Here is a 26868-nt window from a genome sequence, read left to right as displayed (position 1 = left end):
TATAAGCCTAGTCTATTCAGTCTTTCTTCATATGAAAGTCCTGCCATCCCAGGGATCAATCTGGTGAACCTTCTCTGTACTCCCTCTAAGGCTAGAATGTCTTTCCTCAGATTAGGAGACCAAAACTGTACACAATACTCCAGGTGTGGTCTCACCAGGGCCCTGTACAACTGCAGCAGAACCTCCCTGCTCCTATACTCAAATCCTCTTGCTATGAATGCTAACATACCATTCGCTTTCTTCACTGCCTGCTGCACCTGCACGCTTGCTTTCAATGACTGGTGCACCATGACACCCAGGTCACGTTGCATCTCCCCTTTTCCTACTTGGCCACCATTCAGGCGCTGACAGTTACAAAGCACGCCGTCTCCGCATTTTGTCCCCCCCCCTCCCCCCAAAAGATCCCCCATTGTCCTTTGTCGTCGTCCCCCCCCCAATGCATGGTATACATTAAACTTACATACCTCTCGATCAAATTCCATGAGGAGAACTATTTTTTCCTTTATGGAACTAAAGAGATTGTGCTTGTGTATGAGCTGGAAGACATCTTTATGTCGCAGCTTTAAGTAAATTTCTAGGGCTTTATCATAACGCTGGTCATAGGTGTACCTGAGAACAACAAAAAATAATTGTTAACTCCATTACCAGGTGTAACCTGCTCTTTCAAATTTGAAGAAATCTAATGCAACATATCTAATATTGTAAGTAGTTTCGCATCACACTTCCATGTTGCTGTTTCGTTGCATTTGCCCCGATCACATTGCAGGGAGATAATGAATCTTTTACGCAAAACCAATCATTGCAAAGGAACACAATAGACAATAGGTGCAGAAGGAGGCCATTCGGCCCTTCGAGCCAGCACCGCCATTCAATGTGATCATGGCTGATCATTCTCAATCAGTACCCCGTTCCTGCCTTCTCCCCACACCCACTGACTCCGCTGTCCTTAAGAGCTCTATCCAGCTCTCTCTTGAATGCATTCAGAGAATTGGCCTCCACTGCCTTCTGAGGCAGAGAATTCCACAGATACACAACTCTCTGACTGAAAAGGTTTTTCCTCATCTCAGTTCTAAATGGCATACCCCTTATTCTTAATCTGTGGCCCCTTGTTCTGGACTCCCCCAACATTGGGAACATGTTTCCTGCCTCTAACGTGTCCAACCCCTTAATAATCTTATACGTTTCGATAAGATCTCCTCTCATCCTTCTAAATTCCAGTGTATACAAGCGTAGTCGCTCCAGTCTTTCAACATATGATAGTCCCGCCATTCCGGGAATTAACCTAGTAAACACAAGTAGACAAATGCACAGTAGATGAAACTACACCACGTTCTCCTGCAGAATATATATATATGTACAGAACAAGAAAGGATAAGAATTAACATAGCCAAGTACAAAGTAGTACTCAGTTGAGCTTATAGGACTTGGTATTACAATCCCTACCCCACGACACCTCCAGAGGGCTCAACAGCGATACCTGGCGTCCCAGGTGCGCTCCCCTCTGTTTTTACCCCTGTTGCTGGTCATTTTGCAGCCCTAATTGGAGTCTTTCCTCTTCAGCCACAGCCAGTTGCTGTTTCGCTCGGCAGCCTCTGACAGCGACCTGACGGCTTGCCGGAAGTCCCTGTCCTCGGACTCCCACTCCCTTCAGGAGCCTGGTTGTTGACATGGCTACAAACCCTCTACAACCAACCTCTACAGGGTGCACCTGGGCACGGCAGCTGCGTTCACAGAATAGCAAATAATCAGACAGAACAGAGGGGAGATGGCTCTAGAGCAGCTTTTCTTAACCGCGGTTCCCCGGAACGCTAGGGTTCCGCGAGAGGTCTCTAGGGGTTCCGAGAGAAATAGTGATAAATAGGCTACTCATATGTAAATGCATTTTGGAGTCATTTTTGTGTTAATACAATACAATACAATACAATACAATATATCTTTATTGTCATTGTACCCAGGGGTACAACGAGATTGGGAATGCGCCTCCCATACGATGCAATAATTTAGGTAATTTAGACAGCAGCAACCCAACGAAAATGAAACAGTTGTAACAGTTTTGGACAGGGTAAAGTGCAAGTTGATCTATGCGTTGTGGCCATCCGGCTCAGCAGGACCGGTTCATAGCAGCTATGGCCCTGGGGATGAAGCTGTTCCTGAGTCTGGAGGTGCGGGCATAGAAGGCCTTGTATCGTCTGCCCGATGGAAGGAGTTCGAACAGACTGTTGCAGGGGTGTGAAGAGTCTTTGTGGATGCTGGTGGCTTTTCTGAGGCATCGTGTGTTGTAGATGCCCTCCAAGTCTGGTAGCTGTGTTCTGATGGCCCTCTGAGCTCTATGGACTACCCGCTGAAGAGCTTTCCTTTCTGCCTCCGTGCAGCTGAGGTACCACACAGTAATTTCATATTTGTAATTTTATTATACACGTACGGCATATTCTTGGAAAATTCTTGGGTATTATAATAAAGTCTTCAACCTGTTATCTATATACTAAAACTCTCGTTTGTTTGTTTGTTTGTTTGTTCCTGAACTACAGCCAAAATGGTGCACAATAGCACGACAATTTTAGGCCCACCTTACTCACCGTCGTCCCTTTGGTGCTAATGGAAGAGGTTTCATTGAAATCAGTGTTATATTTTAAAGTTTAAATCTATCTCCTAGGGAGGGAGGGGGGGAGGGAGGGAGGGAGGAGGAGGGAGGATGAGGGGGGTTGAGAGGAATGGAGTGGGGGGGGGAGGAGAAGGGGCGAGGGGTGGGGATGGGAGAGAAGGGGGGGAAGGGAGAGGGGAGGTGGGGGGGGAGGATAGGGTGCTGCACCAATACAGGAGAAGTTTGGGCCCAACGGTCCACTTGGTCTACTGTTCAGGGGTACTGATTGAGAATGATCAGCCATGATCACATTGAATGGTGGTGCTGGCTCCAAGGGCCGAATGGCCTAATCCTGCACCTATTGTCTATTGTCTAGTATCATTTAAAAGTTTGTGTTTATGTATGTTTTTGTTAGTTTATGAAAAGTTTATGTGTGTTGTTTGCCTTATGAACTTTAAGTTTATGAAAGAGATTAATAAAGATATATAATAATTTTTATGTAGGGGTTCCCTGAGTCACGAAAATCATTTCAAGGGTTCCACAAGGGTAAAAAGGTTGAGAAACGCTGGTCCAGAGACATTATCAATGAGTGAATTCAAATGTGCAGAATTACCTTTCTCATTCATTATGTTCGCATTCTCAGTAGGTTATTTGAGCCACTTAGACATGTTCACCTAATCTAGTGGTACTCTCCCCAATGGCATTATAAAATGACTCCCATTTAAGCAATTGCGAAATGCACTTTTAAAATAATTTGTATATTCAGATTCAACAACAAGATGTCTTAGTCACTTTCTTCATTACATTCTTCTATCTACTAATTGGTAGCTTTAGCAAAAAAAATCTCTGAGATCTTTGATCCAAAACAGCATTGTTACAAATGGACATGTGTAACCAGATACTCACAATTCCGCTAGAGTTGTCAGCAGAGTTCGATTATTTGGAGCCTCATCCAAATGATCCAAGACGGAGCGGACCACGGCCATATTATTGTATATGTCACCTGGCCACTCTCTTATTAAGGCTGCGAACCCCTGAAGAAGAAGAGCAAAATGCCTAGGTTAAAAGCCCAGGCTTATCAAGGAAGGATATTCTTGCTATTGAGGGCGTGCAGCGTAGGTTTACTAGGTTAATTCCCGGAATGGCGGGACTGTCGTATGTTGAAAGACTGGAGCGGCTAGGCTTGTATACACTGGAATTTAGAAGGATGAGAGGGGATCTTATCGAAACGTATAAGATTATTAAGGGGTTGGACACGTTAGAGACAGGAAACATGTTCCCAATGTTGGGGGTAGTCCAGAACCAGGGGCCACAGTTTAAGAATAAGGGGTAGGCCATTTAGAACAGAGATGAGGAAAAGCTTTTTCAGTCAGAGAGTTGTGAATCTGTGGAATTCTCTGCCTCAGAAGGCAGTGGAGGCCAATTCTCTGAATGCATTCAAGAGGGAGCTAGATAGAGCTCTTAAGGATAGCGGAGTCAGGAGGTATGGGGAGAAGGCAGGAACGGGGTACTGATTGTTGTCCACAGATGTTATCACCACGGGCTCGGGGTGGTTGAATCCCAGAAAGAAATGGTAAATGACTCAGTGAGAAGATAATGTGCAAACAGTGACCCATCAAAACACCCAGTCACAGTTGACATCTTTGGGCCAGCATCACTCATCACGTTCCCATTGCCCTGTGCCAATCCATAAATGACCATACCTCGTAATCACTCTCCAAGAACTCGTACAGAATCATTTCGTATATCGCAGGCCTCAGGCGCAGGTCACCTCTGGGCAAGTATCTACTAATTGCCTAAAAGGAACAAATAACTTGGTATAAGTACATATAGTATTACACGAGAATATTGACAACAGTGACATTTAAGGAAAAAATAGGTATAAATCGAAGGTAGACAAAAATTGCTGGAGTAACTCAGCGGGTCAGGGAGCATCTCTGGAGAGAAGGAATGGGTAATGTTTTGGATCGAGACCCTTTTTCAGTTCTAATAGTTAAATAAAGTACATGCCAACTACATGTTATCCATTACTATCATATTTTTAAATGTGTATCATAGCTGCCATCAATGTTATTTTCTACAGTGATAATTTGTTTAGCTGTGTCAGTCTCTCTCAAACCTCACACAGTATCAGATTGAAGATAAAGTGCATTTAAATATAAAAAATGTTCCACATATATCCACACCAACCTCTCCAGGTTTCTCAAATTATTTATTTTTGTCAGTTTTTTGGTTTGTATTGAAGTTCTTTTACAATAGAAAGTCTGTCTGAGCCAAATGTACTTCCTTCATCTTAATAAATATTTTATCAAAATAAACTTTGTGCAACTCAACTTTTATAACTCCAGAGACTAAATTTTTGTCTACACTATAGTAACTTATTAACTTTATTTATATGCTGTAACTGTAATTCTTTTTGTGCACAATCCACTTTCATTTCACTGCACATCGTGTATGTGTATGTGACAAATAAACTTGACTTGACTTGACTTGTAACTTTGAACGCCAGCTGCCATTTTGCTTCTGTTTTCTGAATATAAAATAAAACAACCTTTAACAAAGTTCAGTTGGTTAACACCTAGAAACGTCACCCATTCCTTCTCTCCAGAGATGCCGCCTGACCCGCTGAGTTACTTCAGCATTTTTTGCCTACAGTAACATTTAATATCTTCTGGAGACACAGTACCCTGTGGATGCTGTAATCTTGAGCAAAAAAACAAACAAACAAACAAACTGCTGGAGGAACTCAGTCAGAACAATCTGTGGAAGGAAATGGATATTAAATGGGAAATTAATATCTGCCGTTACTGTCACTAACATTCTTGAAACCTCTCAGGCAGATGCCTTTTGAAGCATTGCATGGAGCTTCATACCCATCCTCGGAGAAAATGCTGCAACAGGATGTTTATGAAATGTTCCAGTTTCCAATTGTTATAACAATCAAGTACTCTATTGGGAAATTGGTTTGGATGCCAGCTCACCCACAGAAGAAATGAAGCCCCCCCCCTCGGGCTATTGCCAGATGCAACTGTGACCCCTGAAATTATTTGCTTATGTCTTGTCTTAGCTTAGTTTGTGGTTATTTTGGCTGTGAATATGACAGTCTCAAGATTGTGATTAAAACACCAGCTGCTGCTTTCACTTTAGGGCATGTATCAGTTACAGTTTTGTTTATTGTCACGTGTACCAAGGTACAGTGAAAAGCTTTTGTTGCATGCTATCCAATCAGTGGAAAGACAATGATTACAATCGAGCCATTTACAGTGTATCATCATCATATCATATATATACAGCACGGAAACAGGCCTTTTCGGCCCACCAAGTACGCGCTGCCCAGCGATCCCCGCACACTAACACTATTAACACTATCCTACACACTGGGGACAATTTTTACATTTACCCAGCCAATTTACCTACATACCTGTACGTCTTTGGAGTGTGGGAGGAAACCGAAGATCTCGGAGAAAACCCACGCAGGTCACGGGGAGAACGTACAAACTCCTTACAGTGCAGCACCCGTAGTCAGGATACGGTAACATGATAAGGGAATCCAGTTCAGTGGAAGGTAAAGCCGGCAAGGTCCGATCAAGGTTTAGATTTTAGATTTAGATATAGAGATACAGCGCGGAAACAGGCCATTCGACCCACCGAGTCCGCGCCGCCCAGCGATCCCTGCACATTAACACTATCCTACACACACTAGGGACAATTTTTACATTTACCCAGTCAATTAACCTACATACCTGTACGTCTTTGGAGTGTGGGAGGAAACCGAAGATCTCGGAGAAAACCCACGCAGGTCACGGGGAGAACGTACAAACTCCGTACAGACGGCGCCCGTAGTCAGGATCGAACCTGAGTCTCCGGCGCTGCATTCGCTGAAAGGCAGCAACTCTACCGCTGCACCACCGTGCTCCAAGGGTCATCAAGGAGGTAGATAATAGTCCAGGACAGCTCTCTGGTTGTGGTAGGATGGTTCAGTTGCCTGATAACAGCTGGGAAGTAACTATCCCTGAATCTGGAGGTGTGCGTTTTCACACTTCTGTGCCTTTTGCCCGATGGGAGAGGGGAGAAGAGGGAGTGGCCAGGGTGCGACTCGTCCTTGATTATGCTGGTGGCCTTGCCGAGGCAGCGTGAGGAAAATTTAGATCTCTGTTAGGAGCAGAAAGAACTCTCATCTCTTCCAGCAGGCCATGTAATGGGTTAGGTTTTACAGTCAAAGGGAGGTAATGCTATCAAAAAGGTATTTGAAACCTTAAAATGCTTTTTGAAAGCCAACGCTTATTCCTCTTTACTTCAAAGTATGGACTTCTTTGACCATCCAATGGGCGTTGGTGAAATATCCTATCACGAAACAAGTGTTCGGTAAAAGGAAAGGAACAGGGTGTGCTGTAAATCACCGCAGGGCAGCACAGCGGTAGAGTTGCTGCCTCACAGCGCCAGAGAACCGGCTTCCATCCTGACTGCGGGTGGTGTCTGCACGGAGTTTGTACCTTCTCCCTGTGACCTGCACAGATTTTTTTTCACCCAGGGAGTTGTGAATTTGTGGAATTCTCTGCCACAGAGGGCAGTGGAGGCAAATTCACTGGATGAATTTAAAAGAGAGTTAGATAGAGTTCTAGGAGCCAGTGGAATCAAGGGATATGGGGAGAAGGCAGGCATGAGTTACTGATTGTGGATGATCAGCCATGATGACATTGAATGGCCAAATGGCCTCCTCCTGCACCTATTTTCTATGTTTCTACCACAACAAATGAGAAATGTTAATGTCAGTGATGGCAACACAGACACTTTGCAATGTGTGTTTATTGGCACAATGACACAGCACCAGTAATATTGTTAAAATAGCAGAGAGATAAAGGATATTTGTATGAGCAGCCCAGTTGCAGTCGGACAATTCAGTAGTACTACATTTCTAAAGTAGCCTTCTCTTGCACACTGATTTTGTAGGACGATAATTACCTGCTTCTCCTTAATACAATGATGCTGCTGAATTTAATTAATCCTGGCCAAAGGTTCTAGTTAATTACCTTATTGAAGATGGTCACCATTCATCAGTTGGGATTGCACTGCTTGTTATCAAGTTTGTGGAAAATCTAAGCCAGTCAAGCCTGCTTATTAAAATGTATTCCCCTGGCCACCAGCATTTTACTCGCTTTACACCATTTTATTGTCAAATCCCCTGTTTCAATCCCCCAGCGTATTTAGCAATTTCCAAAGGCACAAATTACAGGAGCCAAACACAAGCATAATAGCAGCTAAGTGTAGATGCAAGAAATGCAGAAGCTGGGACCTTGAGCCGGATACAAACTGCTGGAGGAACTCAGTGGGTCAGGCAGCATCAATGGAGGGGAATGGACAGAGGACGTGCAGCGTAGGTTCACTAGGTTAATTCTCGGAATGGCGGGACTGTCGTATGTTGAAAGGCTGGAGCAATTAGGCTTGTATACACTGGAATTTAGAAGGATGAGGGGGATCTTATTGAAACATATAAGATAATTAGGGGATTGGACACATTAGAGGCAGGAAACATGTTCCCAATGTTGGGGGAGTCCAGAACAAGGGGCCACAGTTTAAGAATAAGGGGTAGGCCATTTAGAACGGAGATGAGGAAGAACTTTTTCAGTCAGAGAGTGGTGAAGGTGTGGAATTCTCTGCCTCAGAAGGCAGTGGAGGCCAGTTCGTTGGATGCTTTCAAGAGAGAGCTGGATAGAGCTCTTAAGGATAGCGGAGTGAGGGGGTATGGGGAGAAGGCAGGAACTGGGTACTGATTGAGAATGATCAGCCATGATCACATTGAATGGCGGTGCTGGCTCGAAGGGCCGATAGGCCTACTCCTGCACCTATTGTCTATTGTCTATAAGTGTGCAGAAGGGTCCAATAGACAATAGGTGCAGGAGTAGGCCATTCGGCCCTTCGAGCCAGCACCACCATTCAATGTGATCATGGCTGATCATTCTCAATCAGTACCCCGTTCCTGCCTTCTCCCCATACCCCCTGACTCCGCTATCCTTAAGAGCTCTATCTAGCTCTCTCTTGAATGCATTCAGAGAATTGGCCTCCACTGCCTTCTGAGGCAGAGAATTCCACAGATTCACAACTCTCTGACTGAAAACGTTTTTCCTCATCTCAGTTCTAAATGGCCTACCTGTTATTCTTAAACTGTGGCCCCTGGTTCAGGACTCCCCCAACATCGGGAAAATGTTTCCTGCCTCTAACGTGTCCAACCCCTTAATAATCTTATATGTTTCGATAAGAACCCCTCTCATCCTTCTAAATTCCAGTGTATACAAGCCTAGTCGCTCCAGTCTTTCAACATGAGACAGTCCCGCCATTCCGGGAATTAACCTCGTGAACCTACGCTGCACGTCCACAACCGGAAATGTCACCAGTCCGTTGCCTCCGTAGATGCTGCCTGGTCTGCTGAGTTCCTCCCGTAGTTTATCTTTTTTTGCGTAGCTAGAAGTTGTTCTCCATTCCACTGCCCATGCCATTCCCCTTGACGCTAGCACCAAGTTAAAGATGTAAGAGATATTTGTACCATTTGAAATCACTGTGCCAATTCATGGCAAACTTACTTTGAGCTGGCCTATTTTTTTAAATCGATACACTTCATTTTCCCAGAGGTCCATGTTTTTGCCAAGAATCTTCTGACATTTTCTACAAGGCATAATTAATGCAAATTATTTAATACAAATTTCACAATTAAATCTTGACAAGTTCTCTTTAAGATAAAGGTTAAAATTCATGAACGAACAATACCTTGCAGCTCCATGGTAATCTCCTTTGTCCACCAGGTAGTTTATATAGGCCCTGCCAATATCCTGCAAAATTAAATGCCACCAAACAGTTAATTGTGTATTGATAATTTCCATCCAATCCATTCTTCGTTATTGTTCATTGATAAGGCACTCATAGGTGTCACTTGGTATGCACTACTGACTTTCAGAAATCATTCAAATTTTTTAGCTGAAGTCAGACACAAAAAGGTTGGAGCAACTCAGCGGGTCAGACAGCATCTCTGGAGAAAAGGAATACTGTTGGTAACGTTTTGGGTTGAGACCCTTCTTCAGACTGAGAGCTAAGGGAAAGGGAACGAGAGATATAGACGGTGATGTAGAGAGATAGAGAACAATTTTTCAGTCAGAGAGTTGTGAATCTGTGGAATTCTCTGCCTCAGAAGGCAGTGGAGGCCGATTCTCTGAATGCATTCAAGAGAGAGCTAGATAGAGCTCTTAAGGATAGCAGAGTCAGGGGGTATGGGGAGATGGCAGGAACGGGGTACTGATTGAGAATGATCAGCCATTATCACATTGAATGGAGGTGCTGGCTCGAAGGGCAGAATGGCCTCCACCTGCACCTATTGTCTAGTCTATTGTCTATAATTGAATGAATGCTTGGCAAAAAATGTCAGAACAAATGAATGAAAGATATGCAAAAAAAATAGAACTGTTGGAGCTCTTGAATGGCAGCTGATTGTGTTACTGGTAGTGGCAAGATGTTAAATATAGTACTTGATTTATGAAAGGCATATCTGGACGACGTTCTGTAAATCAAAAAAGGTGGCTGAGATGTTCTTTGGGCATTTTAACACTGAACATTCCTAAGCACGAGACTGGTGCCCTCTTCATTATAGCAAAATAAAACGTTGTAAATTGAAAACAATTAGGTAAAATGGACAAAGGCATTGTATTGGAACGTTATGCAAAGATTATTTGTAAATATGCGAATTAGTTTAGGTTAGCGATAAAGCTTCGGCCCACCGAGTCCGCACCGACCAGCGGTCCTCCACATTAACACTACCCTATTTACACTACCCTTCAGGCAGTGAGGAAAGCTAATGGCATATTGGCAGTCAGTGAAGAAAGCTAATGGCACGTTGGCCTTCATAACGAGAGGATTTGAGTATAGGAGTAAAGAGGTCCTTCTGCAGTTGTACAGGGCCCTGGTGAGATCACATCTGGAGTACTGTGTGCAGTTTTGGTCTCCTAATTTGAGGAAGGACGTCCTTGCTATTGAGGCAGTGCCACATAGGTTCACGAGGTTAATCCCCGGGATGGCGGGACTGTCATATGAGGAAAGATTGGAAAGGCTGGGCTTGTATTCACTGGAGTTTAGAAGGATGAGAGGGGATCTTACAGAGATGTATAAAATTATGAAAGGACCGGACAAGCTAGATGCAGGAAAAATGTTCCCAATGTTGGGTAAGTCCAGAACCAGGGGCCACAGTCTAAGAATAAAGGGGAGGCCATTTAAAACTGAGGTGAAATGAAACTTTTTCACCCAGAGAGTTGTGAATTTGTGGAATTCTCTGCCACAGAAGGCAGTGGAGGCCAATTCACTGGATGAATTTAAAAGAGAGTTAGATAGAGCTCTAGGGGCTAGTGGAATCAAGGAATATGGGGAGAAGGCAGGCACAGGTTACTGATTGTGGATGATCAGCCATGATCACAATGAATGGCGGTGCTGGCTCGAAGGGCCAAATGGCCTCCTCCTGCACCTATTTTCTATGTTTCTATGTTTCCTACACACACTAGGGACAATGAATGCACAAACTCCGTACATACAAGCACCCATAGTCACGATCGAACCCGAGTCTCTGGCGCTGTAAGGCAGCAACTCTACTGCTAAGCATCCATTGCTGCAATGGTCGGATTTGAACCAGGGTCTCTGGGTTGTTTGTTCGGCGTGCTGGATTACTGATCCGGTAACATAACCACCACTGTACTATATTGTTAAATTGCACAATATCAATGGATGTCTTTACACTAAGTAAACTAATTAAAAGCTGATCATTCATGCTGCCTGCTCCCCTCTCATTCACCCAGAGAAAGGAGTTTGTCTTCGAGGCCAATAGACAATAGGTGCAGGAGGAGGCCATTTGGCCCTTCGAGCCAGCACCGCCATTCAATGTGATCATGGCAGATCATTCTCAATCAGTACCCCGTTCCTGCCCTCTCCCCATACCCCCTGACTCTGGTATCATTAAGAGCTCTATCCAACTCTCTCTTGAAAGCATCCAGAGAATTGGCCTCCACTGCTTTGTGAGGCAGAGAATTCCACAGATTTACAACTCTCTGACTGAAAAAGGTTTTTCCTCGCCTCCATTCTAAATGGCCTATTCTTAAACTGTGGCCCCTGGTTCTGGACTCCCCCAACATTGGGAACATGTTTCCTGCCTCTAACGTGTCCAATCCCTTAATAATCTTATATGTTTCAATACGATCCCCTCTCATCCTTCTAAATTCCAGTGTATACAAGCCTAGTCGCTCCAGTCTTTCAACATACGACAGTCCCACCATTCCGGGAATTAACCTAGTGAACCTACGCTACACTCCCTCAATAGCAAGAATGTCTTTCCTCAAATTTGGAGACCAAAACTGCACACAGTACTCCAGGTGCAGTCTCACTAGGGTCTTGTACAACTGCAGAAGGACCTCTTTGCTCCTGTACTCAACTCCTCTTGTCATAAAGGTCAACATGCCATTAGCTTTCATCACGCCTGCTTCACCATTCAACTCAAGCTTAACAAGTCATTGCGTAATTTCTGAAAGGTTGGATGCCTTTCTGAACGGCTTGAATGTTCTTGCGGACAACCTCGACTCCAGCACCACATTAATGCATATTCCATATGCTTAACATACCAGTATGTTATGTCTTTTTATATTCTTCTGGCTGATTTCAGCTGCCATCATAGCTTCCTAAAGGCGAAAAAAAACCAAATGTAAAATGTTTTTTTGGGGAATGTTGCATTAAAAATGTTGATGTTATTAATCACATTCAGAGGAAAAGGCTGACAGAACGAGAAACTTACTTCATATTTCTTTTTCTCCAGCAACCATTCAATGTGGTCATCTTGGTCCCGCTCCTTGGCCACTACAATGTCTCTTGGGCTGATGATGTAAAACAGCGATTCACCGTTGGAGTGCTCTGAATGAGAGTGCAGAGTGTCTTACTTAAATTAGATCATAAAGATTTGCAGACGTTGTTACACCGATCAAATTTTACTTTCAAGGCCACAACTAATCATAAATTTCATGGCGAGGCGTTTATTGGAAGGATTAAATGTTTGCATCAAAGATAGTGGAGTACATATATAATGAATAGACTTGCAACAAAACAAAACTGAAATAGATCACTGTGAAATGAAGGATGGGCTGGCGTTGGAGAGGGTTCAGCGGAGGTTTAGGAGAATGACCCCAGGAATGAGTGGGTTAACATATACTGAGCGATTGACGGTACTGGGCCTGTACGAGTTGGAGTTTAGTAGGATGAGGGGGGATCTCATTGAAACTTACCGAACAGTGAAAGGCCTGGATAGAGTGAATGTGTCAATAGTCAATTTATTTGTCACATACACATAAATGTGTAGTGAAATGAAAAATTACCCGCAGTTCAACAATAAGAATAAGCAATAAAAATACAATAACACATACAACCATAAACCAAACAAAAGAAACATCCATCACAGTGAGTCTCCTCCAGTCACGTCCTCACTGTGATGGAAGGCCAGAATGTCTATTAAATTGACATAGAAGCGCCGCACCGGACGGTGAAAGGTCCGCGGCGGGCCGACCCAAGCCCCGCGATTCGGGGCGGGCGAAGACGCTGCCGCTGCCGGAGCTCCCGATGTCGGCCCCCACCCAGGGGCCTGTGGGCTTCCGACGTCCAGGCGGCCCGCGCCGAAGCCTCCGGAGACAAGTCGCAGCCGCTCCCGCAGCCTCCGAAGGCAGCCAGCGCCGCAGGTGGTGAGTCCGGGCCACGGGCTCTGCGAACCAGAGCCCAGGTGGTCCCAGCCGGAGGCCGCCAGCTCCAGGTGCATGGCCGATGGTAGGCCGCAGCGGGAACGGAGACACGACACAGAAAACAAAGGTCGCGTCTCCGTTCGGGAGAGACACTTTTACAGTTCCACCCCCCCCCCCCCCCCACATAATACACAACCACAACACTACATCATATTTAAACTACAATTAAGACAAATCAACAAAAAAAGACAAAAGACAACGGACTGCAGGCAAGCCGCAGTTTCGAGGGCAGCGCTGGCTCCTCCCTTGTGGAAAGGATGTTTCCACTAGTGGGAGAGTCTGGGACCAGAGGTAGAATTAAACGACATTCCTTTAGGAAGGAGATGAGGAGGAATTTCTTTAGTCAGAGGGTGGTGAATCTGTAGAATTCCTTGCCATAGAAGGCTGTGAAGGCTGTGGAAGCCTTTTTAAGGTAGAGATTGGTACAGGTGGGGAGAAGGCAGGAGAATGGGGTTGAGAGGGAAAGATAGATCACCCATGATTGAATGGCAGAGTAGACTTGATGGGCCGAATGGCCTAATTCTGCTCCTATCACTTATGAATGACCCTGATTATCTGGAATGAAGGAATTATCAACAAGTCGGTGGGAGAAATACTGGCAAAGAATCGGCAATTATCTACAATAACCTATTTCACCGAACAATTGCGCATGGCCTACCAGACCATTTTTACTCCTTTTTGAATTCTGAAAACATGGGCTACTTCACATATCTTAAGAGCCAACACTTGCTGACGGCCAACATTGATGATGGAACTTAGTCCGTTTTTGATGTGCCACCACAACCTTTGGTTAAATGAAGAAAAGTATACTTGGCAATCAAATCTTCAGACCCTGCAGAAGACTCATGATCTACCTGACACCAGTGAGGTCTGCCTTCCTTTGTGATTCTGTAACCCGGACTACCAAAATCAGGTATCTCAAGGCACTCGAAATATAACGCCAAAGTTGTCTCTGCAAAGTCATAAGTGATCGGAGCAGAATTAGGCCATTCGGCCCATGAAGTCTACTCCGCCATTCAATCATGGCTGATCTATCTCTCTCTCCTAACCCCATTCTCCTGCCATAACCGCCTGACACCCGTACTAATCAAGAATCTATCTGTCTCTGCCTTAAAAATATCAATTGAGTTGGCCTCCACAGCCTTCTGTGGCAAAGAATTCCACAGAGGTCCTGCAGTGTAATTGGAAGAATAAATGAATCAATGTCTACATCTCACAGGCTTACATACCCAGTATCCTTCCTCAGATATGGTGTCCAAAATTGCTCACAATACTCCAAGTGCCTGACCAGCTCCCTATGGGTCCTCAGCATTACATCCCTGTGTTTGTATTCTTGAAATAAATGCCCGCATTGCGTTTGCCTTCTTTACTACTGATTCGACTTGCAGATTCACCTTTTGGGAATTCTGCAACAGCACTTCCAAGTCCCTTTGCACCTCCGATTTTTGGATTCTCTCCCCGTTTAGAAAGTAGTCCATGCCTTTTTTCCCTACTGCCAAAATGCATGACTCCACACTTTGCTACACTATATTCCATCTGCCACTTCACTGGCTACTCTCTCAACCTGTCCAAGTCCTTCTGCAGAGTTCCTGCTTTCTCTACACTACCTGCCCTTCCACCTACTTTCGTATCATCTGCAAACTTGGCCACAAACCCTTCAATCCCCTCGTCCAAATAATTAATATATAACGTGAAGAGTAGCGCCCCCAGCACCGACCCCTGCGGAACTCTGCTACTCACGAGCAGTCAACCAGAAAAAGCCCCCTTTATTGGCACTCTTTGCCTTCTGCCATCCAGCCAACCTGCTATCCACGCTAGCATCTGCCCTTTTATAGCATGGGCTCTCATTTTCCTTAGCAGCCTCACTTGTGACACCTTATCAAATGCTTTCTGAAAATCTAGGTAAACAATGGACAATAGACAATAGGTGCAGGAGGAGGCCATTCGGCCCTTCGAGCCAGCACCGCCATTCAATGTGATCATGGCTGATCATTCTCAATCAGTACCCCGTTCCTGCCTTCTCCCCATACCCCCTGACTCCGCTATCCTTAAGAGCTCTATCTAGCTCTCTCTTGAATGCATTCAGAGAATTGGCCTCCACTACCTTCTGAGGCAGAGGATTCCACAGATTTACAACTCTCTGACTGAAAAAGTTTTTCCTCATCTACATCTACTCGCTCTACTTTGTCTGTCCCACTATTTATTTCTTAAAAACATCCCAGCTGATTCATCAGGTAAGATCTCCCCTTCACAAAGCCATGTTGACTTCGGCCTATTTTATCATGAACTTCTAACTACTCCATAACCTCATCCTTTATAATGGAATCTTAACAAAATCTTAGCAACCACTGAAGTCAGACTAACCGGCCTATAGTTCCCACTATTCTGCCTTGCTCCCTTCCTGCGCAGCGGGGTAATATTGACAATTTTCCAATAATCTGGAACCACCCCTGATTCTTGAATGATCACAACTAATGCCTCCACAATCTCTAAAACCTCTTTCAGAACCCTGAAGTGCAGTCCATCCGGTCCAGGTGACTTATCCACCTTTAGTCCTTTCAGATTCCCAAGGACCATCCCCTTAGTAATAGCCACTCCACTAACTTCCACCCACTGACTCTCTTGAATTTCAGGCACATTGCTGGTGTCTTCCACTGTGAAGACTGATGCCAGAGCACTGTTAAAACGTACAAAGCATGGCTCCATTCTGAGATCAACAAAGAAAGCAGAGGCAAGGAATGAAATCTGTGACAGGAGTGAGCGGATGCTTCATTACAGCTGGCATTGAACCAAGGGGAGGGGTGATGCTTTGCACTTGGTCTGGCTACATACAGTAACTGCTTTCAAACATTGTACTATGATGGACGTCATCAATGGTTAGTAAATATCCTGCAACCTCATCCCTTCAACCAAATCCCCATTCAGAGTGATGGAATAGGGTTCCAGTGAGAGTCTGTTGACTTGGATATAAGTAACAGAACGCTTGGCATGCTGGTGACTTCTCTCAAAGGCCAATCTGCAATTCAATCCTCAAACATTAAGCTTGATCGTTCACTTTGAGTGGATAGCATTAATTGGATGTGTTACTCATCTATCGTGGTCTTCGGAGTGAAGGTAACATTCAACAGTTCATTTTTGCTCGTTTCTTACCCAAACTGTAATCTCTGCATTCATTCTCTTGGAAACCTCTCACAGACAGGGCATCTGATGATATCTCCTCGTACGAATCAGGCAAGTGGTGGATGATGTCAAGCCGTGGCCTGGCACAGTGTTCATTGTCCTGCTTCGGAAAGAAGAAAGAGTGCGTCATTTGTCTTTCCACAATGACAATTCTTCTCTCTTTCCCTTACCCCACTCGGATCCTCCAGCCAACTGATCTCACATCGTCCGGTAACCGTTTAAACCATTGCGCTTGAGCGCTAAGGAATGGGATCTTCAGGTCCATTACTTTTAAGCTCTGATAAAGAATAAGAAACTTGCCTTCGAAAATAAGGATTCCAAAAGTTACCTGATGCTGATTAAGACCACTCATCCCCATGTCTACGGTCTGATATGTGATCACTATTTATTCTTACTCATTATTTAAAACCATACTTGCCAGCACTATATAAGCAACAACCAGTGGTTTATTGATGCTGCCTGTTCCGGTGAGTTACTCCAGCATTTTGTGTCTATCTTCGATGTAAACATGCAGTTCCTTCCTACACAACCAGTGGTTTCTTAACAGATTGTGATTTTTAAAGACGGGAGGTTACATTTGTTAAGTGTGCTTGATTTCACTCCTGATAAATGTTGCATTTTATTATACACTCTTTCAAAGGGTTATATATCTCGTGGTAATTGGGAGCCACGACCGCCCCAACATGCAGCAGGAGCAGCAGCGGCAGCGTCTTCGCCCGCCCCGGATCGCGGGGTTTGGGTCGGCTCGCTGCGGACCTTTCACCGTCCGGCGCGGCCTGGCCTTCCATCGCAGTGAGGAGGTGACTGGAGGAGACTCACTGTGATGGATGTTTCTTTTTTTTTTGTTTTGTGTTGGTTTGTGGTTGTGTAATTGCTTATTTTATTGCTCTTATTGTTGGACTGTGGGTGACGAAATCTCGTCCAAAAGACTTGTTTTTTTGATGACAAATAAAGGTAATTCTGATTCTGATTCTAAATGAATACTGAACATTATGGATTTGATCACGTGTAATACAAAATTCCTTTAAAATAATGTTGTGAATCTCAGGACAAATCTTCAGTCTGAAGAAAAGTCTCGACCCGAAACGTCACCCATTCCCTCTCTCCTGAGATGCTGCCTGACCTGCTGAGTTACTCCAGCATTTTGTGATACTCAGGACAAAATAACTTTTATTGAGATTTCAGTTACTACCTGTAGAAAAGTTTCAATTTTTTATATTTTCAAAATGTACTGCTGGGGAAAACATCAGACCATAGACATGTTCGTTCCTCTAAATTAGTTGTCCTCACACAATGCAAATGGGTCACAAATTTGAATAACTTGGAGCATGAAGGCATTAGTAGTAGTACAGAAGAGTTACAATGCACCAACCATTCAGAATGTGACTTTATCTCACCAAGAGTGCAGATATCACATCAAACAGCAAGAAGCACTAGAATAAGGTAGGAGTACAAGCAAGTAGGTGATTTCACATCATCTAGAGTTTATTGCTATTGAGATGATCAAAGCCAATAGACAATAGGTGCAGGAGGAGGCCATTTGGCCCTTCGAGCCAGCACCGCCATTCAATGTGATCATGGTTGATGATCCTCAATCAGTACCCCGTTCCTGCCTTCTCCCCATGCCCCCTGAGCCAGGTTTATGTTAATCACTGATCATTTCAACGTCCTCACACAAGAATACAAATTGTTTCCACAAAGTCACATTCAGATTTTCTATAAAGTAACTGACAAGGGAAACACCCCTGTAGGGCTGTATCAACCAACAAGAGAGGCGACATACTATAGATATCTGAGCACTTTGATATGCACACAAAATTATCGGCAATGTGTCTGACATTGATTTGTGTAATGTTCAAGGGATAAACCTTTGAATTACAGACAACTGCCTTCAATGACATGCTTCTGTAGAATTGATTATTGAAAGATAAATCTTTTGGAGCATATTATATGGTGGAGGTAATGAGATGGAAGCTGTACGGAAGAGCGGAAAAGATGATGCAAACAATAAGACTGCAATTTCAAGGATCAAGTTATGAGAACAGTTGCTTGCATTCCATTGAGTTAAGGCTGAAAGGTGGCTTAATCGTGGAGCTTATAATGTTAAAATGATATTATTGGGTAGATAAAGTAATTACGTCCTCTGGTGTCGAAATAAAGATCAAGGTGACTTCATTTTCAAAATGTACCTGGGATATTCTGAAATCAGGAACCACTCAAAAACCAGTCTAAGACAAGCATATTGCCGTAATGGAGACTCAAGAAACTGCAGATGCCGGGTTCTTGAGATAGACACAGAGAGCTGCAGGAACTCAGTGGGTCTTAGAATAAAGGGGAGGCCATTTAAAACTGAGGTGAGAAGGAACTTTTTCACCCAGAGAGTTGTGAATTTGTGGAATTCTCTGCCACAGAGGGCAGTGGAGGCCAAATCACTGGATGGATTTAAGAGAGAGTTAGATAGAGCTCTAGGGGCTAGTGGAATCAAGGGATATGGGGAGAAGGCAGGCACGGGTTATTGATTGAGGACGATCAGCCATGATCACAATGAATGGCGGTGCTGGCTCGAAGGGCCGAATGGCCTCCACCTGCACCTATTTTCTATGTTTCTATCTATGTTTCTAAGTTTGTAGGTTAATTGGCTTAGTATAAATGTAAATTGCCCTTTGTGTGTAGGTCAGTGTTAGTGCCTGGCAATTCTCTTACACTTTACTTTCCCCTTAATTGTGCATTTTTAACAATCACTTTTTGAGTATGCCATTACCGTCTGTTCCAAGATCTCCTTCACGTACATTAGGAGAACAAGACGCTCGCCAAGCGGTGCCAGCCCACTGATGTAAAACTCTGACTCAAATGCAGACACTGGAAAGATAAAGAAAACACTGGACATCATCGTTTCTTTCATACCGCAATGAAGCAAAGAACACAATATTATAACTTGCTTAAAGTGTGACTTGAATGGTGGTGTTGGAGCCATTTGTGTTTGTGCTGGCTGTTTTAGCATATTCCATTATTTTGTCTAGATATCTTGCTGTATTATTTTGGACACTTGTGGGGCTGTCGTGAGATGAATACATATACGGGCAAGACGTACTGGGAGGAGCCAGAACTATGTGCTATATCAGGAGATGCAGAGACGGGAGGGGTCAGACACAGGGAGTGTGGTGAGATACATTTCTTACCAGACCTGCGACGAGAGCTGAAAGCTTGGGGAGATACTGACCTGCAACAGACCTGTTTGTACTACTACTTCAATAAACGACTAATTAACCTGAAAATACGTTTGGAAAATCTCTTTGTTGGTTTGCGTCAAGTTCACTCTCACTCCCTGTGAAGTAATGGCAATCGCAAAGGAATTTATTGGAAAAGACTGAAGTTGCCATTACAGGGTTCTTCGGGTCTCGACACAAAATGTCACCCATTCCTTCTCTTCAGAGATGCTGCCTGACCTGCAGAGTTACTCCTGCATTTTGTGAAACCTTCGATTTGTACCAGCATCTGCAGTTATTTTCCTACACTCCTCTGCAATAGCAAATCATCTTTAACCTCTTTTTACAGAAAATCTCTGAAATTGCTGTTATGCATTATGTTCTGACACATTTGTGAGTATCAAATATTATTGAATTTATAAAATCAAGCACTTCATCTGAAATACTGTTCAAATTACACTTTATAATACAAGGCCTGAAGAGGACACTGACGTTTCCGTCTCTAAAGAGATGCAACTTTCTGGTTCTGAAGAAAAATCAGTATCAGTTCTCCTTAGCCTAGTTGGACCGCAAGACTAAATATATTCTCTGCTTCAACTGAAGATTGCTGTGCATGATTAAAATGTATAAAAATGGGTTAATTTCAAAATTTGACTCACGTGATCAATGATCTATTGTCTCACAGCAAAAGAAAAAATGCATTTCCACAGAAAAGTCATCAGCATCTGTGGAATCTCAGCTATCTAGGGAAGTCTGTCTGCTTCGAAATCCATTGAAATCTTATTTGTTTTTAAAAAATAATCTCCTTTATGCAGCATTGCCACAAAGCAGCAGTATTGCAAGAATGGATTTCCAGAGGCAATAATATTTGAAAAGAATATAGATAACATCAGATCGCAGCTTAAACCTGGCCTAACCATTGCAAGGGCGGACAAATATATCTCTTTAATTAATTAATGAAATCATCACCACCTCTCAATTAACCCTCTGAATGGACAGTGGAAGAGCTACTGCCTTACAGCAGTGGTGTAGCGATAGAGCTACTACCTTACAGCACCAGAGACCCAGGTTCGGTCCTGACTGTGGGTGCTGGCTGTACGTACGTTCTCCCCGTGACCTGCGTGAGCTTTCTCGAGGGTCTTCGGATTCCTCCCACACACCAAAGACATACAGGTTTTGCAGGTTAATTGGCTTGGTAGAAATGTTTTAAAAAAATGTCCCCAGTGTGTGAGTAGGGTAGTGTTCATGTGTGGGGATCGCTGGTCGGTGCGGACTCGGTGAGCTCGAGCCCGTTTCCACGCTGTATCTCGAATCTAAACTAAACCCATTTATGAAACTCTCCACCGCTTTACTTGAACAGCAGGTGGCTCCAACATAGAAGTGAAAGTGGAGGAAAATAACTGCAGATGCTGGTTCAAATCGAAGGTAGACACAAAATGCTGGAGTAACTCGCCGGGTCAGGCAGCATCTCTGGAGAGAAGGAATGGGTGACGTTTCGGGTCGAGACCCTTCTTCAGACTGATGTCAGGGGAGGGGGCGGGACAAAGATTGGATATAGTTGGAGACAGGAAGACAGTGGGAGAACTGGGAAGAGGGAGGGGAAAGAGAGGGACAGAGGAACTATCTGAAGTTAGAGCACAAAATGCTGGAGTAACTCAGCCATGATCACATTGAATGGTAGTGCTGGTTCGAAGGGCCGAATGGCCTACTCCTGCACCTATTGTCTATGGCTGACATTAGTGCCTTTAAAAATGCCAAAGGAGTTAAGAAATTACGCTGGATGTCATTGTTTATTGCTGGTCGCTCTGAACAGGACTCAGTCATTTAGACAGCAACACCCGGACATCCATGCATGCATTGTCTGCCTTGCAAGTCTGAATTTACTGACAGAGCAGGAAGGTAGAATCTATTTAGATTTAGATTTAGAGATACAGCACGGAAACAGGCCCTTCGGCCCACCGGGTCCGCGCCGCCCAGCGATCCCCTCACATTAACACTATCCTACACCCACTAGGGACAATTTTTACATTTACCCAGTCAATTAACCTACAAACCTGTACGTCTTTGGAGCGTGGGAGGAAACCGAAGATCTCAGAGAAAACCCACGCAGGTGACGGGGAGAACGTACAAACTCCGTACAGACGGCGCCCGTAGTCAGGATCGAACCTGAGTCTCCGGCGCTGCATTCGCTGTAAGGCAGCAACTCTACCGCCGCGCCACCGTGCCGCCCACTTTATTGCTCCATCGCTGCTTTACACATGGATTTCAATTTGGGGCTGAATGGAAGAAGGCTACCTATTTATTGATTAATGGGCATTCCTGGAAGCATTATTGCCTCTCCCAACTGCTCTCACCAAGGTGGTGCTGAGACACCTTCTAGAACTGCTGTAGTTAATTGGCGGAGGTGCTGCCACAATGTTTTTGGAGAGGGGTGTTCCAGCATGTGAGACCCAGCCACAACAAAGGAGTGATAATATATTTCTGAATGGGGAAAGTGTGTAACTTGATGCAGAGTCTGTAGGTGGTGGTCAATAGACAATAGGTGCAGGAGGAGGCCATTCGGCCCTTCGAGCCAGCACCGCCATTCAATGTGATCATGGCTGATCATTCTCAATCAGTACCCCGTTCCGGCCTTCTCCCCATACCCCCTGACTCTGCTAGCTCTATCTAGCTCTCTCTTGATGAGAGGCAGTGGTGTCCTTCTGCAGCCACTGCCTTTGGCGGTTGAGGCCACAGGTTAAGAGGGGCTGTCAGATTGGCTTCAGCGAGTAACAAGATCGTTCCGAGTCAGCATGGTTTTTAAGAAAGGAGGGAGAGAGAAAATGGGAAATTATAGACCAGTTGGTCTGACATCGATGGTGGGGAAGATGCTGGAGTCAATTATAAAAGAAGAAATTGCGGAACATTTGGATAGCAGTAACAGGATCGTTCCGAGTCAGCATGGATATACGAAGGGGAAATCATGCTTGACTAGTCTTCTGGAATTATTTTTGAGGATTTAACTAGGAAAATGGACAAGGGAGAGCCAGTGGATGTAGTGCACCTGGACTTTCAGAAAGCCTTTGATAAGGTCCCACATAGGAGATTAGTGGGCAAAATTAGAGCACATGGTATTGGGGGTTGGGTGCTGACATGGATAGAAAATTGGTTGACAGACAGGAAACAAAGAGTAGGGATTAACGGGTCCCTTTCAGAATGGCAGGCAGTGACTAGTGGGGTACCGCAAGGCTCGGTGCTGAGACCACAGCTATTTACAATATACATTAATGACTTGGATGGAAGGATTAAAAGAAACATTAGCAAATTTACAGATGACACAAAGCTGGGTGGCAGTGTGAACTGTGAGGAGGATGCTATGAGAATGCAGGGTGACTTGGACAGGTTGTGTGAGTGGGCAGATGCATGGCAGATGCAGTTTAATGTGGATAAATGTGAGGTTATCCACTTTGGTGGCAAGAACAGGAAGGCAGATTATTATCTGAATGATGTCAAGTTAGGAAAGGGGAAGTACAACGCGATCTGGGTGTCCTTGTTCATCAGTCACTGAAAGTAAGCATGCAGGTACAGCAGGCAGTGAAGAATGTTGGCCTTCATAACAAGGGGAGTTGAGTATAGGAGCAAAGAGAAGGTATTTATTCACAAAATGCTGGGGTAACTCAGCAGGTCAGGCAGCATCTCAGGAGAGAAGGAATGGGTGACGTTTCGGGTCGAGACCCTTCTTCAACTGATAGGAGCAAAGAGGTCCTTCTGCAGTTGTACAGGGCCCTAGTGAGACCACACCTGGAGTATTGTGTGCAGTACTGGTCTCCAAATTTGAGGAAGGACATTCTTACTATTGAGGGCGTGCAGCGTAGGTTCACGAGGTTAATTCCCGGAATGGCAGGACTGTCGTATGTTGAAAAACTGGAGCGACTAGGCTTGAATACACTGGAATTTAGGAAGAGAGGGGATCTTATTGAAACATATAACTAGAGGCAGGAAACATGTTCCCGATGTTGGGGGAGTCCCGAACCAGGGGCCAATAGTTTAAGAATAAGGGGTAGGCTATTTAGAACGGAGATGAGGAAAAACCTTTTCACAAAGAGTTGTGAAGCTGTGGAACTCTCTGCCTCAAAAGGCAGTGGAGGCCAATTCCCTGGATGCTGTCAAGAAAGAGTTAGACAGAGCTCTTAATGATAGCAGAGTCAAGGGATATGGGGAGAGGGCAGGGTGATTGTGGATAATCAGCCATGTTCACGGTGAATGGGGTGCTGGCTCAAAGGGCCGAATGGCCTACTCCTGCACCTATTGTCTACAACACCAACATTATTATAAATGAATTTTAAAAAATTCTTCAAGAGACCTGCACGTTGTCCAGAATGTGCTACTACATCACAATACGCGAATTAAATAGCTATTAATTTCGCAAAGGACATTTTGAACATGTCACAATACGACAGTGACGAGAAAAGAGATATCTTACCGATTTCAACATAACGACTCGGCAAGTCTCTTAGATCGGCTGGATCACGCTCCTTCACCACACATACCTGGGTAACAAAACAAGGTATCTATTAAATTAAAACAGATTCTACTCCTGATAAATGCAATCATGCAAAAGGGGGTTTTGTTAACAAAAGCACTTTAAGATTATTATGTAGAACGTTGTGTGGAATTAAGAGTGCAGACAAGAAAAACCCTCTTTGCGTTGTGATTTGCTAAAGATTTTTAATGTATGTTTTAACTCATTGTATCTCCATTCTACACAGAACCCGAGATTACAATTTCCCATCCAGCATATTACATTATAATTTATTGTACGGTTCAGTACCTGCTTCCCGTCAGGTATCAACATCCAGAGCAACTTGGGTGCACGGTAGAGCTGCTACCTTACAGCGCCAGAGACCCGGGTTCAATCCTGACTAGGGGTGCTGTCCGTACGGAGTTTGTACGTCACCCCGTGACCCACGTGGGTTTTCTCCGGGTGCTCCAGTTTCCTCCCACACTCCAAAGACATACAGGTTTGTAGGTTAATTGGCTTCAGTATAATTGTAAATTGTTCCTCGTGTGTTTTGGATAATGTTAGTGTGTGGGGATTACTGGTCGGCGCGGACTCGGTGGGCTGAAGGGCCTGTTTCCATGCTGTATCTCCAAACTAAACTAAACTAAACTCTGCCCTCTCCTGAATCAACTTTAACATCCCAAGAAAATGATGCCCACTTACCATTCCTAGCGTTTGCCGGTGATGCCAGCACAAAGTCTCCGAGCCACAATAGACTAGTTATCGGGCTCCAGCTACATCCCACCTTCCCCATCCGTTGTGCACTGAACCTGGCCAAAACGCATCCTCAGAGTATACTCAGATAACCATGAAATGTGACCCTGCTGCCGTGTCAGAGCCAAAGCTAGGAGGATCTATGTAATTGCTATCATGTACAACGGCCGGCAGAGAATAACACAACTTCATCACATTCCCCATGGTAAAATTTGGTGTTGTCAATATTCAGAAAATACAAGATATCCAAGATTTTCTTTCAAAGAAAAAAAAGAGAACAGTTGATCACATTCCTTCCTTTAAAAGCTTCATTATCGTTAGATGGATGAATATATCAATACTTAATTGGACCTTGTGAATGCTCTATGCAATTCAAATCTATGGATGTTAAAATTAAATGATTTATGTTCACCAATTGAACCTTTCTCTTAACAGGATATAAAGCAATCCAAACCAATAATTCGATCAATACACAGTTTTAAATTGTGGCATAAATAACATATCCAACACTTACTGTCCGGGAACTTGATAGAATGAGCAGAATGGATTTTTATTTGAATAGATTTATTCAATTTTGGTTTCCGTTAAAGCTTGTACCAACAGGTTGTTGAAGAAAATCTTAATCTTTCAAATAAACTTGTTAACAGCTACTTTCTTTATTCAGTCTTGTTCAAGCAAAATAAACAACTCTCATTTTTTACTAAGTATTGTAAACTTACAATATCTAGTGCAAGGATTCAAAAAAAATAATTTGTGAATGACATTTTTTAACTTCTAATCCAAAATCTATTCCTGCCACAAACATATTAGCGAAAAGAGGAAGTCCAAATATTGTCCCATGCTTCTCTTTACTGGTAATAGTCCTTCTTCCCACAATATATTAATCAAAATTTTATCAATCATTCACACGCAAAGCTATTAAAAAATATTGAATGAACATTAAGATTGTTACCTGTAACTGCGCTATTTTGGAAAAGTTGAAACCCTACAAAATGTTGCCTTTAGACAATAGACAATAGGTGCAGGAGTAGGCCATTCGGCCCTTCGAGCCAGCACCACCATTCAATGTGATCATGGCTGATCATTCTCAATCAGTACCCCGTTCCTGCTTTCTCCCCATACCCCCTGACTCCGCTATCCTTAAGAGCTCTATCTAGCTCTCTCTTGAATGTATTCAGAGAATTGGCCTCCACTGCCCTCTGAGGCAGAGAATTCCAGATTCACAACTCTCTGACTGAAAAAGTTTTTCCTCATCTCTGTTCTAAATGGCCTACCCCTTATTCTTAAACTGTGGCCCCTGGTTCTGGACTCCCCCAACATTGGGAACATGTTTCCTGCCTCTAATGTGTCCAACCCCTTAATAATCTTATATGTTTCGATAAGATCCCCTCTCATCCTTCTAAATTCCAGTGTATACAAGCCTAGTCGCTCCAGTCTTTCAACATATGACAGTCCCGCCATTCTGGGAATTAACCTAGTAAACCTACGCTGCACGCCTTTGATGTTAAGTAAAATGTACCTTGACAGATGTTGCCCAGCCAATAATGAGCGTTAGGTTGTCCTTCCAACACAAGCTGCAGGGATACATATCCGGGCGGTGGTCAGTGTTGTCTCGAGCGATATTTGTGATTCGTTGCTTTGAATTAACATCATATATCTTGATTCCCTAAAGAAATAAGGATTGAGGATGGCAAGTGAAACTTGACAAACAGAAAGCGATTTTTCACGTCACCATAACGCAATGGACAGATTCTGTGGCCTTCGTTTTACTAAATTAAACATAATGAATCAGCACTCAGTTTTTCAAACGTATTGATCTGAAAACACCGTGTTTCAAATAAG

General features: G+C 43.9%; 1 protein-coding gene across 2 annotated transcripts in view; it reads right to left on the bottom strand.

Annotated features, from left to right (window-relative positions):
- Positions 1–26868, bottom strand: part of vps41 (VPS41 subunit of HOPS complex) — a 160189-nt gene that overhangs the window by 38185 nt on the left and 95136 nt on the right. Inside the window, exons 9-19 of one of the 2 annotated variants that reach the window (XM_078398325.1) lie at positions 26546–26692; positions 24235–24301; positions 19328–19425; positions 16537–16669; positions 12396–12511; positions 12226–12282; positions 9344–9405; positions 9160–9241; positions 4285–4377; positions 3488–3615; positions 465–609 (exon numbers count right to left, since the gene is read on the bottom strand). In XM_078398325.1, coding sequence (XP_078254451.1) covers positions 465–609; positions 3488–3615; positions 4285–4377; positions 9160–9241; positions 9344–9405; positions 12226–12282; positions 12396–12511; positions 16537–16669; positions 19328–19425; positions 24235–24301; positions 26546–26692 — 1128 coding nt within the window. The remainder of the gene's footprint in view (positions 1–464; positions 610–3487; positions 3616–4284; positions 4378–9159; positions 9242–9343; positions 9406–12225; positions 12283–12395; positions 12512–16536; positions 16670–19327; positions 19426–24234; positions 24302–26545; positions 26693–26868) is intronic. The other variant, XM_078398326.1, reaches the window with a different exon arrangement.

The sequence above is a fragment of the Rhinoraja longicauda genome, chromosome 4 (genome assembly GCF_053455715.1).
Source record: "Rhinoraja longicauda isolate Sanriku21f chromosome 4, sRhiLon1.1, whole genome shotgun sequence".
In the NCBI taxonomy this organism is placed as follows: Eukaryota; Metazoa; Chordata; class Chondrichthyes; order Rajiformes; family Arhynchobatidae; genus Rhinoraja; species Rhinoraja longicauda.
This window is presented reverse-complemented; position numbering and strand designations above follow the sequence as displayed.